Genomic DNA, 13,822 nt, shown 5'->3' with positions numbered 1-13,822 from the left:
TGAAGATTTTGATATCCTGAATCAGGCAATATGTTCCATTCATAATTTCTCTTTTCAAGACTAAAAACTCTTAAGTCAAATGGCCAAGGCTTATTGGGCACATACAGTACAGTGCCTTGTAAAAGTATTCAAACTCTTTTTTCACATTTTGTTGCTTTAATGCTAGCAGTCAGGACACATGGAAGTAGCAATTAATATGTTTTATATTTTAACCTACTCATCACATTCCAGAGAAAAAGAAGGAAACAGATAATGAGTAGGAAAGAAAAAAGGAAAAGTAATGTTAATGTAATGTATTCAAGTCCTTCATTGTGTGTATAAACCTAAATTAATTTTTTACAATAATAGTAGTTCACATGATTTCATACACCTACTGTATCTCTGGAAGAAATGGCAGTGAATTTTAACCATGAAGACCAAAGAGCTTTCCAAACAATTCAAGGGTACAGCGCAGATCTGGAGAAGGGTATATCAACAGTTGTGAGACCCTTACTATGTCTTTCAGCATGGTGAAGCACATCATTACGAAGCAGAAGGAACTCAGACACTGCCTAGAGCAAGTAACGTGTAACCACAAAAGCCTTCGCCCAAGACTAAACTGGAACTTTTGAGAACCGAACATAGAGCATCACCTAGTAACACCACCCCTGTTAGGCTGGCAGCATTGTGTTGTAGTTCAGTATCTCATCAGCAGGGACTGGGAAACTTGTCAAGACTGCTGGGAACAGAGACGGAGCAAAGAACTGGCAGATCTTAGAGGAAAACCTGTTTCAGACAAAAAAAAACATTTCAAAAGAACAATTATCCAAAGAACAAGGCCAAAGCTACACTGTAGTGGTTCAAGAATAAAAACATTTATGTCCTTGAGTGGCATAGTCAGAGTCCTGACTTGAATTCTACTGAGAATCTGTGGAAATACTTGAAGACTGCTGTCCATTAGAAATCCCCAAGCAACTGAAGTGAGTTTGAGCCAAGAAAAATTCTGGCAAGCAAAACCAGTAATAATTACACCAAGCTGGTGTGCAGAGTTAATAAAGACGTAAACAAAATTCTCTTTAGTTTTTGCTGGACCTCATCATACCCTTAGAGGTCTTCAGTCTCTGAACATTTAGGTTTTGAAATTGTCCGCATCATTTCATAATTTTGTAAAATGGGACCTTATAGGAAGGGTCTGAATTCTAGAATGCAAGGCACTTTTCATGATGTCATTTACATTTTGAATCATGAGAAGATACATTTTTGATCCTGTCATGTCCTCTCTGACATGTGACATGCTTTGATATGCACTGGGATGAAATGTGCTATATAATCACAAGGCATTATTAATGCCATTACATTTTTAATGCTAAGGAAATTGTACCCAATACTAGCTTTGTAATTTTTTTATTTTGACAGTGTGCCACAATAGTTGATTTCTCTGTGTATATAGAGCTCATTTTGATAATGACACGCAAGGTTTAAGTCCAGATTGAATTGAGCTCGCTTTCTGTCATCGCCTGCTCACAGCGAGTTTGCTTTCAGGTGTGAGGATGTGAAAAAATAAGGGTTGTATGAGCACTGGATTGAAAACCTGAATCACACGATTTATTTTAAAAGGGAAAACGAGACCATGCTTTTCATGGCCAAATGTTTAATCTGAATATTTTGGCAGGATGTTGAAGCCAACACAGTCCGACTGAAGGAACACGAGCAAGATGTCTTGGTTTTGGAGAAAATTTCCACTGGTAGCCGAGTTCCAAATCATGGGAACACATCATCACAGTACAAGTAAGATGACCCTGACCCCTGTTCCCACAATTCACAAACAGCAGCCTTTGCAAGTGATCAAATTTCTATTGTAATGTACATATTTCCCAAAACGCAAAACTTCAGGTTCTCCAAGCCATAGGCCAAAAATAGAAATGAGGTGTACTTTTATTTCTGAAAGTTAGAAACATTAAGACAAGAACCACACCTAAGCTTTTCCTGCTTGTTTGGAAAGGCAGTACTTGGTGTTTGGACTGGTACAGTAATTGAAAGGCGCCAGCATTAGCTTTAGGGTACCGTTATCAGGGAACGCAGAGGGCCTCTAGCAGCTGTCAAGGCTTAATTGAAACTCTTTTCATTTACCTCACCGGCTGTATTAAAAGGTCACGTTAATGGTGATGATCATCAGTTTCTTGTGCAGAGGGCAAACTGGAGTTCATCAGTCCTCTGTAGGTCAGAACCAGTCTGTGAGGCATGGCTGACAGGGACACTACTTAATCAACTGTAATGGTTAAAACATGAGTGTCTCCTGGGTGTCAGCTGCACTTCTCCACAGTGAAGTGCCTGCTGTTCACAGTGGGTCATTTCTCTTGCTTTCCCTGCTGTGTTCTTGTATTCTGATGCTTTTAGCCTGTCTGGATTCTACTCTGTTTCAGTATTTAGCTCAGTACAAAGAGTCAGTTATGTTAGAACAATGAGAATGGTTTATGATACCATCACACAATTCAAACTGTAAAGTAAGGCATGCTCTTCAGAAGTGATCATTTTTCTTCTGTTTTTTTTTCAGGTGGCTTTTGTCTGTTGGTTTTTAATGTAAAGTGTTTTAGTGTAAGGAAGACGGAATGATTCCTGTGAACTGCCTTAAAAAAATGCACCTAGCACGTTAGATTACCTTAGAAAACACTTACAGCATGATAATTAAAATTAAACAAATGCATTGAAGCTGATTTTGTGTTGTTAAATATTATATAGAAGCCCAGTAACTTTATAAAACAGTGCGAAAGCTTTGGAACAATTCTGTGACAGGTACACTGTAGTAAAATTCAGTGAAAATTAAAATCTCCCTATGTTCCTGTGTACCACATGTAAATGCTCAGTTAACACTTTAATTTTGAAGACTTGTTGAATAATACTGTACGTGAAACGATCATTTTCAAAATATTGAATTCATACGATGAGGTGATTTTGCCTCTTAACGTCCTTAAGTGACTGCAGCTTAAAATCATAATATAAAATGTACTGTTATTTATTCTTGATTCAAAATTAAAATTAGAAGTCATTAAGCAATATTTTCTCCCAAGTCATTTTAATATGCCAGTTATAAGTCTTATGAAGGGAGAAGACATTTTTGGCCAGTGCTGGTTAAGTTTATAAGATGGTGTCATGTGTTTATAGTTTTGTTTGTACCTCCTCTTCCTAGGTACATGGTGATGTCTGGAACACCAGAGAAGATTCTAGAGCACTTTCTAGAAACCATGCGCTTGGATTCAAATTTCACTGAATCGGGTACAATTGACAGATTTCATTTATTTCCCCAGATACTACAGAAATTAAAATTTTAAGATCCTTCTTTTTAGGGCATCATATTTGGAGCAGGTCTGATCAATTACAGGATTTTGAGTGAATACTTGTTTTGCAAGGAATGTAGAGTTGGCATTTTCAATTTACCTGTACAGTGGCACAAGCCTTTGTTCTTATACTGTATATTACATCTGATACTGTACACCTCTGAAAACCAGTGCTATCTTTTGGGATTTCTTCTCGTTTTGTGAACCTATGCACTTTTGCCTACGTAATCTATTTTCTCTAGGGGGTCATACATCACACACTCGGTCAGTTCTTTTTCAAAATCCAGAAGAGGTGGTAGACATCAGTTTCCCTTTTACTCAAATTTTATCATGTTCTTTTTAAGAGGAAGTTCAGTCCAGGCGTATTTAGCAGATCAGTGAGGGATACTGCACATGCATTATACTGTATAGGATCTTAGCAAGTTTCCAGGGATTTTATTTAGTTTCATCCCAGCTTCAACAAGAACAGCCAACGAATTGAATTGGGTAATGGTGAGTCAGTGTACGCTATTAATTGTGGATTCTTTGTTTCTGCAGACCCTGCTCTTGATGACTTTGTTCTGATGCACTGTGTGTTCATACCCAACACCCAGCTGTGTCCCATACTCATGGCTCAATATCCTTTCACAGCTACTGCCACTGTCCTGGAGAGCTGAATGAAAGAGCTCCAGCTGCTATCCTTCACACGTCACTCCAGTTGAATTAATACTTTGTCTTGCTCTAGCCATTCATTGGTTTTCTCCAGCCCCAGAATATTCATTTTCCAGACGAGCGTTTTAATTGCCTTTCTGTATCATTTAGATGAGTGGGAAACACATGAATTAAGTGTCTGTGCATTGTGTCACTTTGGGATCACTGCAGTGTAACGTCCCAGAATACGGCAGTTTAGGACACTCTGCAGTTAGAGGCATCAGGGATGAATGGGGTGTCTGTCATCTCTGACCTACCACAGTTATATCTGTGAAAGACCAGCTCTAGAAAGCCCAGCTGATCATTTTGTGCTTACTGATACTAATCTGGCAAACAGTTATGATGAAATTAATCCCATAAGGTTTGTTTGTTTTTTTTTAACTGACTTTTAATAGTAGATTTGTGCAAGAAAAGGGTCCGGCTTAATTACCACAAAATAACCATTTTTAAAACAAATATTTTAATCTGTTTTAACGATATCATGATATGAGAGGTTTTTTTTTTGCTATAAAACATCAATTTATGTATAGCTCCTTATGTATAGTAGATATTAATGATAGCCCGTATTATTCCATTTGGTGATTTGACACCGAGTGTGTAAAGAAGAAAAGAAAGTTTTAAACTATTGACGTTCTGGATAAATCCATACAGGTGTCAGTGAACAATCCCCAGTTTTCTGATGGAAACTCTTGTCAGTCTTTTAAGATCCGCAGTGTGACGATGAGTGGTTTAGGACCCTGTGCAGACGGTATGTGACTGGAAAAGGGCTACGGGGAAAACACGGTTAGGAGAGGAAGGGATGGCAAACAGGGGGTTGTGCCCACAGGGGGGAGCGCAGGCAAACAAGTCCAGGGAACAGTCCAATGTAGGAAATCTGGGGCGCAGTCCAAAATCCAAAAACCAGGGAATCCATCCAAGACAGAACGATTAAAAACAGGAACAGGGACATGGAACAAGGAGATTAGAAATGGAGTGACAAGGCCAGACGCTCCGAGCCCCGGACTCAGCTGGGTCAGGACACCGTTCAGAAGCCTATGCCTTCAAGCCGCGGACGTAGGGCGACTTGATGCTAGGTGGACCTCCAGGTGTCCGTCTTCCAATGCAGAGACCCCGAGCTTCCAGAGCACCGGGTTTAAATAAAGAACAGAACAAGGGGGCAGGTGAACGTGATAATGAACTTAACACAAAAGGGTCGGAGCGCCCTCTAGAGGAGGGATAACGATCGTGACACGCAGTTCTGATGTATAAATTGGTCAAGAAGACCAGATTCTTCCCTCTTCAGGCCTTTGGCTCCGAATTGTTTTTTCTTAGCTGCGCTGCACTTACCATGCCCAGGCCTCCCAGGGCTCGGAGCAGGAGAAGCTGGATTACACTTTCAATAACAAGAGGCGAGTGATCCGGCTGGTCCTGCAGTGGGCGTCTGTGTATGGAGACCACCTCCAGGAGGAGGAGGCAGCTCTGGCTTTTCTAGAGGTCAGTCCTGAACACAGCAGCCTCCTGTTCAACAGCTGGACAGTGACACAGAACCAGGGGACACAAGTGGGAGCTCCATTGGAATGCATTTAAACCTGAGAACAGGAAGCACCACTTTACCCAAAGGGTTGTGGGAGTCTGGAACGAGATCCCCAGCCATGGTGTTGAAATGGCTTTATGAGATCTTGGGATTAGCTTCTGACTGCCCATGAGCCTCCTCTTGTTTGTAACCTTTCATATGTTTAAAATACCTCCACTTATTCTTATCCGTGTGCTATTGCAAATTCATTGATTGGGTTATTAGACTGGGTTAAAATAATTGGGTTATTATTTTGTATCAGTTGTCCTTAAAACTCCTGACTTTCCATCTGAAGCTCATACTGTAGCTCTAAATGGCCAAAGCTGAAGACGCCTGTTGTGGCTCTTTAATGTGTAGAGCCTGGAAATGCAAATATGTGCATGCCATGTCCCTCCATAACTAGTCAGAATGAGTCATTGAAGGCCCTAAATTATTGGCTTTGATTGTCTTACTATTTTCTCATTTTAAGCATATGGATTTTAATAAATGCAAATGCATGTCTTTTTGTCAGTACCTTCAAGCCTGCGTTTTAGTTGCAAGGCTTAGGTTTAAAAATATGAATTGAAAATAATAATATAAACAAATTAACATAAAGCATGCTTATTCATTTTACCTCCGCATGCGGCGCATTTAAAAAACACATTACGGGTTCATATTGAAATGTGATTCTGCCCATTCTTTTAAAATGATTTACTGCTTTGTATTGCAGTTTTTTAGCAAAGCAGGTTTGAGTCACATCTTATAGCTGATAGCTGTGCTCTGCTTTGTAGGAATTCTATGTGTCCGTGTCGGATGATTCCAGAGTGATCCCAGCTCTGAAGGAACATCTTCCTGAACTGGAAAAGATTGTCAAACAGAAGTAAGTTGAAACACTTTGAAAAGCCAAATGTGTGTACTTCACATGTACCCTACAGTTGTTTTTCAAACTGTCACTGTAGTTTGTTGATAAACTACAATTATAAAAATAATATAAATATTTTTAAATAAGTATCATTATTCTAAGAATATTGATTATATACTGAACATATATCCTCAACATCTAAACCCTCACCTGCTAAATAAATACCTTGAAATAACGATTGACTTCTTTTGGAGATCAAGTTCAAGCAATGTCATTTCTCAAAATGTTAATTTTATTTTAATACATTTCAATGAGCCACATTGACGAATGAGAGTACACTACAAACAGGAACAAATGTGTTATTTAACAGTATCTATCATACAGCAGAAAATACGTTTTTCTTCCGTTTAACTGATAAAATTAAATTGGAAATACGAGGGGCAAATGAAAAAAAATCTGTTACGTTTACAATTCACTTTTGCTTTTTTCAGTATCGTGATTCTGTTAAATATATTATTTATTGTATTAGAGTGTGGAACTAAAATATATACTTTAAAATATTGTACAATTAATTTAGGAGGTGACAGTCTACATAATTACATTTCAAATAATATTATGTTTTATGGTATTTTTTATTTTAGTTCTGAAGAAGCAAAATCCTCACAGAAAAAGGTACTGTATTTCATGCAAATCTGTACCTGCATCTGTATACGATATTTGATTTTTACAGTTGAGCCACTTGTTGATACTGTATCAGAAAATAATTCTAAGCAGTGATGCACTTGAACTTTCATTGCCCAAGTATTACCCTATATTAAACATATAGAAAAATCAAATATTTATGAATATAATGTTATAGAATAGAATATAGAAAATAAAATAAATGTTTGCACACACTTTGCAAACAACAAAAAAGGATGGTATTCTGATTTAGGAAAACACAAAATTAGATTAGAAAACTGGGAATAGCTTAACTACAAATTCCTGTTACACAGTACAGTGTCTGAAATAGAAACATTTCTCCCCGTTCCTCTGCCCAACAAGTAAATCATGGAGGTACTGTAGTTACAGAAAGCCACCAAGTGTGTTGTAAACCGAGAGGGCGGGAGGTGGTACTCTTCTACGGGCTGTCCTGTTGTGCGTGTGTCTGGCTGTGAAGGCTGCTTTACTGAGTGTGTTCCTGTCAGTGCGTTACTGCGAGCATGCCACTAAGCAGATGTGCAATAATGCCGTACAGCAGCCACTACTCTGGGACGTACAGCAGGATCTCAGGGAGATTAGAACTAGTTTGTTTTTGTATGTCGTCCACGCCTCGTTGTTTGGTAAGGAACCAATTCCTTTTCCGTTTCAGCACAAGGTTCTTCTGCGCCAGTTCAGTATAGGAGACGAAAGGCTTCAGAAGAGACAGCCGATTAAGAGCAATGATGAAAGTAAGCTTATCTAGGAAAATACATGTTTACAGACTTCCCTTCAAGTGTTTCTTTCTCCTGCCTAATTCGGAAAAAGGTACTCATGTTATCCCTGCAAAGAATCTTATGAATGGGTTTATTTTTGTTTGTATCTCAGTCCTTGACAAACGCAACCACTTCTACTTCTGCACCTTCTGAAGTCTAACATGAAGATGAATTGAATCACTGTTGGGTGATTGGATTGGAACCCATGTTGTCAAAGAAACTTGAATACTTCATCAATCCTTACCTTTATCCTAAACCCTAACTCAACTTTAACAAATACCAAAGTGTCATCTTAATCCTAATCCTAGTGTTCATTATAACCTCATGCATAACCTTAATCATAATATCCCTAATCACGTTTACCTTAGCCTGAACCTAGTTTTAACCATAATCTAGCCTTGACTTTACAGATTACTTCTGAATTTAATGATAACCTCTCTTTTATTAATTGTAAAATCTGAACCTAATGATAAAACCCTCACTTTAAAATTGTAACCATAATCCTGTTATCAAACCCTAATAATCAAATCCTAATAATAAACTTTGAATAATAATAACTTTAAATACCCAACCCTAATCTTAACACTAATCCTAAATACTGTATTTCCCAAGGGCTACCCACATCTGTAATTGGAGCCCCTAATCCTAACACTCTCTCTAAGCTCAACTCGCATGTTACAGTTAACTCCAACCCAAATGCTCATTTATACAGGAGACCATAGCACTGGAGCAATCTGATTGGCCACCAGGTATTTAAACCCCCAAGTTTCCATTTGTACATAGAGAGCCCTAATCATCTACTTCCATTAAGCCTTCACCCTCCTCTCTGAACTTTAAACGGTGATTTTTTCCATAGCCCTACCTGTAACCCTTGTCTTACTCCTAATGCAACTGTAACTCTTGTAATGTGTACTGTATGTTTTTACCTTACGTGCGAAAAGATTGATCTGTGTCCTCTGTTTGCAGTCCTGTTTAAAGTGTACTGCATTGATCACACCTACACCACTATCCGGGTGTCTGTGGTGGCATCAGTGAAGGAGGTGATCAGCGCAGTGGCGGACAAGTTGGGCTCAGGCGAGGAGCTCATCCTAGTCCATGTCAACTCTGCAGGAGGTGAGCATGGCAAATCAACTCATATTTTCTTTACAGCAATGACGAGTGATGGGCGGCACTGTGGCGCAGTGGCTAGAATTGCTTCCTTGCAGAGCTGGCTTCATGTTCATGTGGGTGTCCTCTGGGTGCTCTGGTTTACTCCAGCAGTCTCAAGGCATCCTGGTAGGTTAATTGGCTTCTGGGAAAACTGGCCCTGATGTGAGTGTGTGTTTGTGTCTGTGTACCCTCTGATGCACTTGCGTCCCATCCAGGGTGCACCCTGACTTGCGCCCGTTGCTTGCCAGGATAGACTCTGGCACCCCAGCAACCCTGTATTGGATAAAGCGGTTAGAAAATGGACGAATGAATCAAATAAAGAGTTATCGTACCTTCAATAAACATGGTCAATTAAGTAGAAATAGGTTTACTTCTGAACTGTTTCATTCATGTGAACATCACACTGCATTCCATCCACATCTGAAAATGACAATCCTGAAGGATATATAAGTTGTCCGTAATAAAATTCTAGTGGTAAAAACATCTGCTATGGCAAATTTGTCTGAATCGCCTACAAGAAAGAGAGCACCATCGTGGACAAGGCACGGTAGCACTGCTTTTGTGAAATATGGACTCACTAATTGTGTGAACATGAACAATGATCCAGAGTTCCAGAGTGTTATTAACTGAGAGGGGCTTGGAGATGAGAGATTTAAAATTGTCAAGGATGAAAAGGCATTCAGAACACAGGGAACTCATGAATAAGCCTCTTCAATACTTTCAAATGGAGCTATAACACTATCAGTTTTTTAGGAGGCAAAACCCTGGAAATTTAAATTCCCTTAAATACCCTGTGATAATGCTGATTCCCTTTAAGATAGCCAGGAGCCCTTCTGTCTTTGAAACTGTTAATAAAATCCCCAAGGCTCATGCTGGTGATTTTGTGCAGTCCTTTTATAAAGCTTTCATTCCTTTTACCAGCATTTTACAGACATACTAACATGTCGTTAGATCTGTTTTAGTTCAAGCACCTAAACATCCACTGAGTTTTTGAGTGTGTATTGAATGTTGTTTACCTGTATGTATTTTTATAAAAAATATATATAAAAATGAAATGCTAATATTTCACATTAGAGGGCAATAAATGTTGAAAAAAGGGGCGCTATAAATTATTTTGGAACAAGTTATAGGTTTATTCCATGGTGAAAAGAGAAGAAAGGAAACACAACCTTTCGGCTGCGGAGCCTTCTTCGGATGTTAATCTATTACTTGTTCCTTTGCAGCCTACGCATGCTGACGCAGCTACCCACCTGAACTACTTAAGTTACTTTTTGTCTAGAAAATCATGGTAAACAAAGTTCATCAACAATTTCATTATCAATTTTAACTTCAGCAAAACTTGTGGAACCTTCTGTATGCAACTGTCCTTTACTGGAGACTCTCTGGTAGATAAATCTGTACTGTATTTGCTATGTCCAAATTATTATTTTTTTTAATTGTTGTCGTAGCATTAGTTGGTGATCAAATTCGTTGCATTGGTGACCTTATGGTTTGCTTATTTTCTGTTCTTACAGACAAAGTGGTGCTGAAACCCAACGACATTTCAGTGTTTACAACCCTCAGCATCAATGGACGTCTGTTTGTCTGCCCAAGGGACCAGTTTGATTCACTGGTGTGTATCTGCCTTAAAGAAAAGCATCTCCCAGCTCATTCTCACTTGTAAATGTGCTTTTGTATCCTCTCCGAGCTGCATTTGATTAGTGCCTCTGACAAGACTGGAGAAATGGGTCCTAATTTAAACACATTTAAGGGGTTGTAAAATTATGCTAATTGTTGTTCACAGAAATTGTAATGTTTCACTACAAGTGCTTAAACTACTCTGCCCAAAGCATTGGCCTCCACATAATATGGTTTTCATAAGCATGTATCATTAGAAACGTATGGTTTTCAGCTATTGTATATAGATGCAAACATGGTATAGGATAGAAGCTTCCTGAAACAGACTGCATTTGGAAGCGATAATGATCTACATGATAATATAATGACCTCACTGGAAAAGAGGCTTTTGGCTGTGACAAAATACCCAGATGTGGTATATCAGGAGTCCCAGCATAAGGCCTACTGATGGTCCTGAGGCTGCCACTTGGACATTTTGCAGTGTTAGACATACAGTATTCAGCAAGGTCTCAACAAACTAACTGATGCAGAAAGTAAATATGTAACACACCCTGGCATTAAAGATTAAATCTGTTTTTTCCATAACTTTTCAACACCATCATTAGTGCACAAACAAAATGCTCCACAGCCAGGGTATTCATGACAATTTCTCAAATAGGTGATGTGAAACTAGCGTAATAGTTTTCAAGGTTTCTCACAAAAAACATGTTGTGACATTAAATGTATGCGTATTATTATCTTTATTAAGACCAAACTGCAGCATGTCCACATATACGCACTTACTGCTATAGCCTACCACAAAGTGGCTTCTGGGAGGCTGGAGGCCAGTGGGCCATCTGATTGAGACTCCAGCACCAAATCATTACTTCGTTCACAATGCATAGAAAGGAGACATGCAGTAAAACTGTGGTGCTATTGGTGAATGGGAGGTAAAGAAGTCTAATCTGCATTAAGTAAGTTAGTGGCTTACAATATTTTTCTTTACTTTGTGGGTGAATTCTCTTCCTCGACTGTTGTTTTGTTCTTGAATAACGACGTCAGAATATCTGCAAAGGAGCAAGTAAAGACACCCAAAGAAGGCTCCACAGCCGAAACGTTGTGTTTTCTTTTCTTCTCTTTTCAGCATGGAATAAACCTATACTTGTTCCTTTGCAGCCTACGTATGCTGACGCAGCTACTGTACTTAATTGAACTATGTCAGAATATCTGTTTTCTTTGGAGGAAAACAAACACATCAATTGAAATCTGTGACTTTCACTGCAGGCTCCATTACCAGAGCAGGAAGGTCCATCTACAGGATCCATTGGAACCTTTGAGCTGATGAGTTCCAAAGACCTGGCTTACCAAATGACAGTATATGACTGGGAGCTGTTCAACTGTGTGCATGAGGTACAATTGAACTGTAGCAAACACAGACTGTGCAAAACCACGCAAGATAACTGGCTTCAAAGAAAAACTTACAGAACACAGAATGACGTGGTCATGACAATTTCTCCAATATCAGACCTCACAAAACTAGTGATTATTATACCAGCCCTTTTTCCTCAGAAATGAATATAAAGCAATGATGAGAAAAATTCTTCATCTGTTTCATTTTCTTACACAATCTTGGAATGTATCTTTTAATTTCTTACAATAGAGTACTGTATATCTTACAGTTTTTATGCATTGAGGTGTGTTCTGTTAATTAAATACATAAAAAGGAAGAGGGTAACATGTTGGCTCAGAGGTTAGCCCTGCTGCCTCACAATGCTGGGGCCCTGGGTTCGATTCCTGGGGTGCTATCTGTAGAGAGTTTGTATGGTCTCTACTTGTACATGTGGGTTTTCTCCAGGAGGTCCAGTTTCCTCCCACAGTCTAAAGACATACTGGTAGGTCAGTGGACTTCTGGCAGAATTGGTACTGGTGTGAGTGTGTGGATGTTTGTGTCTGTGTGTGCCCTGCAATGGACTGGCGTCCCATCCAGGGTGGGTGTCCTGCCTTAAGCCTGTTGCTTGCTGGGTTAGGTTCCAGCCCCGAATTAAATAAAGCCGTTAGAAAATGGATGAATGGATAAAATAAAAGATTAATGTCAAGTATTGCCAGCTAATATTTAAAACTAATTTAAACAATCCAAGAATAATGTTTAGGGGTGTTGTTGAGATAATCTGGCATTATGAACTACCCTGACTACTTAGCACAGTAAATATTATGGGGGTACTATGACTGAAATTCTAAAATCGTAGTTCACTGTACTTGAGTTATCTAGCCCCTTTGGCAGTTAGTAGATAATCGATCAGATGATTTCATCTGGCCTATTTTTGGAAAAAGCCAGGGTATTGGTTTCAACAACATCCTGGATACAGTAAGGAACGAGCTACCCAGCCATGTTGAAGCTGATACCCTAGCTTTTACAAGAAATGGGTAAATGAGTTCCTTAGAGCAATTAGCTACTATCTACTAAACAGGCTAGGTAGCTATTTGGCCCAAATTTTTGGTAACCATTGTTATGAGTTTTCCACACCCATGATATTTGCACTTTGAACTTTCACAGTTTTAGAAATAGCTGCATATTTACCTCTGGAGCAAAGAGAAAGTAATCTGTTGTCCGTCAGTGTTTTACAAGCTACACACTTTTTTTTTTGCTGTTAACAAGCTTGTAATACGAGTATTAAAGTGTAGTTTCGTTATGCCAGTTGCATTTGTTGTTCAACAGCACGAGCTGATATATCACACATTTGGAAGACAACATTTCAAGAAGACTACGGCCAACTTGGACCTGTTCCTGAGGAGATTCAATGAGCTTCAGCTGTGGGTAGTCACAGAGATCTGCCTGTGCTCCCAGCTGAGCAAGCGAGTTCAGCTGCTCAAGAAATTCATAAAGATTGCTGCTCAGTAAGTAGATACTGTCCGAGCAATTGTCCGGAGGTTTCACATGCACCACTCATTTATCTTACAATCTGGGACTTGGTGTTGTGGAAATTGGTACTTTGACGTACTATGGACTATACAGAAACAGACAACACAAGTTCTTGAAGCAAAACTATAAGAAAATTCTGTATGGCAGCTATCAACTTCATGTTTCTCAGTTCTCTTAAAGTATAATTGCAATCCCAATTTCTCAAACTGGTTATTAAATCTCGGTAACAAAATAAGTTCATTGACGGCATAGAAGAATTTTACGAATTTTGCATTAAGCACAAAATCGTGAACTTTGTGAATGTAC

The 13,822-nt window shown here is 39.0% G+C and overlaps 1 protein-coding gene across 1 annotated transcript in view; it reads left to right on the top strand.

The window, feature by feature from the left end:
• rapgef4a (Rap guanine nucleotide exchange factor 4a) overlaps positions 1-13,822 on the top strand; it is a 66,584-nt gene that overhangs the window by 46,306 nt on the left and 6,456 nt on the right. The window contains exons 14-24 of the mRNA XM_088930265.1: positions 1,652-1,767; positions 3,167-3,252; positions 3,852-3,930; positions 5,327-5,477; positions 6,327-6,415; positions 7,039-7,069; positions 7,749-7,827; positions 8,818-8,964; positions 10,515-10,612; positions 11,881-12,006; positions 13,313-13,491. Coding sequence (XP_088786391.1) covers positions 1,652-1,767; positions 3,167-3,252; positions 3,852-3,930; positions 5,327-5,477; positions 6,327-6,415; positions 7,039-7,069; positions 7,749-7,827; positions 8,818-8,964; positions 10,515-10,612; positions 11,881-12,006; positions 13,313-13,491 — 1,181 coding nt within the window. The remainder of the gene's footprint in view (positions 1-1,651; positions 1,768-3,166; positions 3,253-3,851; positions 3,931-5,326; positions 5,478-6,326; positions 6,416-7,038; positions 7,070-7,748; positions 7,828-8,817; positions 8,965-10,514; positions 10,613-11,880; positions 12,007-13,312; positions 13,492-13,822) is intronic.

The sequence above is a fragment of the Atractosteus spatula genome, chromosome 13, assembly GCF_055471065.1.
Source record: "Atractosteus spatula isolate fAtrSpa1 chromosome 13, fAtrSpa1.hap1, whole genome shotgun sequence".
NCBI classification, from domain to species: domain Eukaryota; kingdom Metazoa; phylum Chordata; class Actinopteri; order Semionotiformes; family Lepisosteidae; genus Atractosteus; species Atractosteus spatula.
The sequence above is the reverse complement of the archived record's forward strand: the minus strand, read 5'-3'. Positions and strand labels throughout refer to the sequence as shown.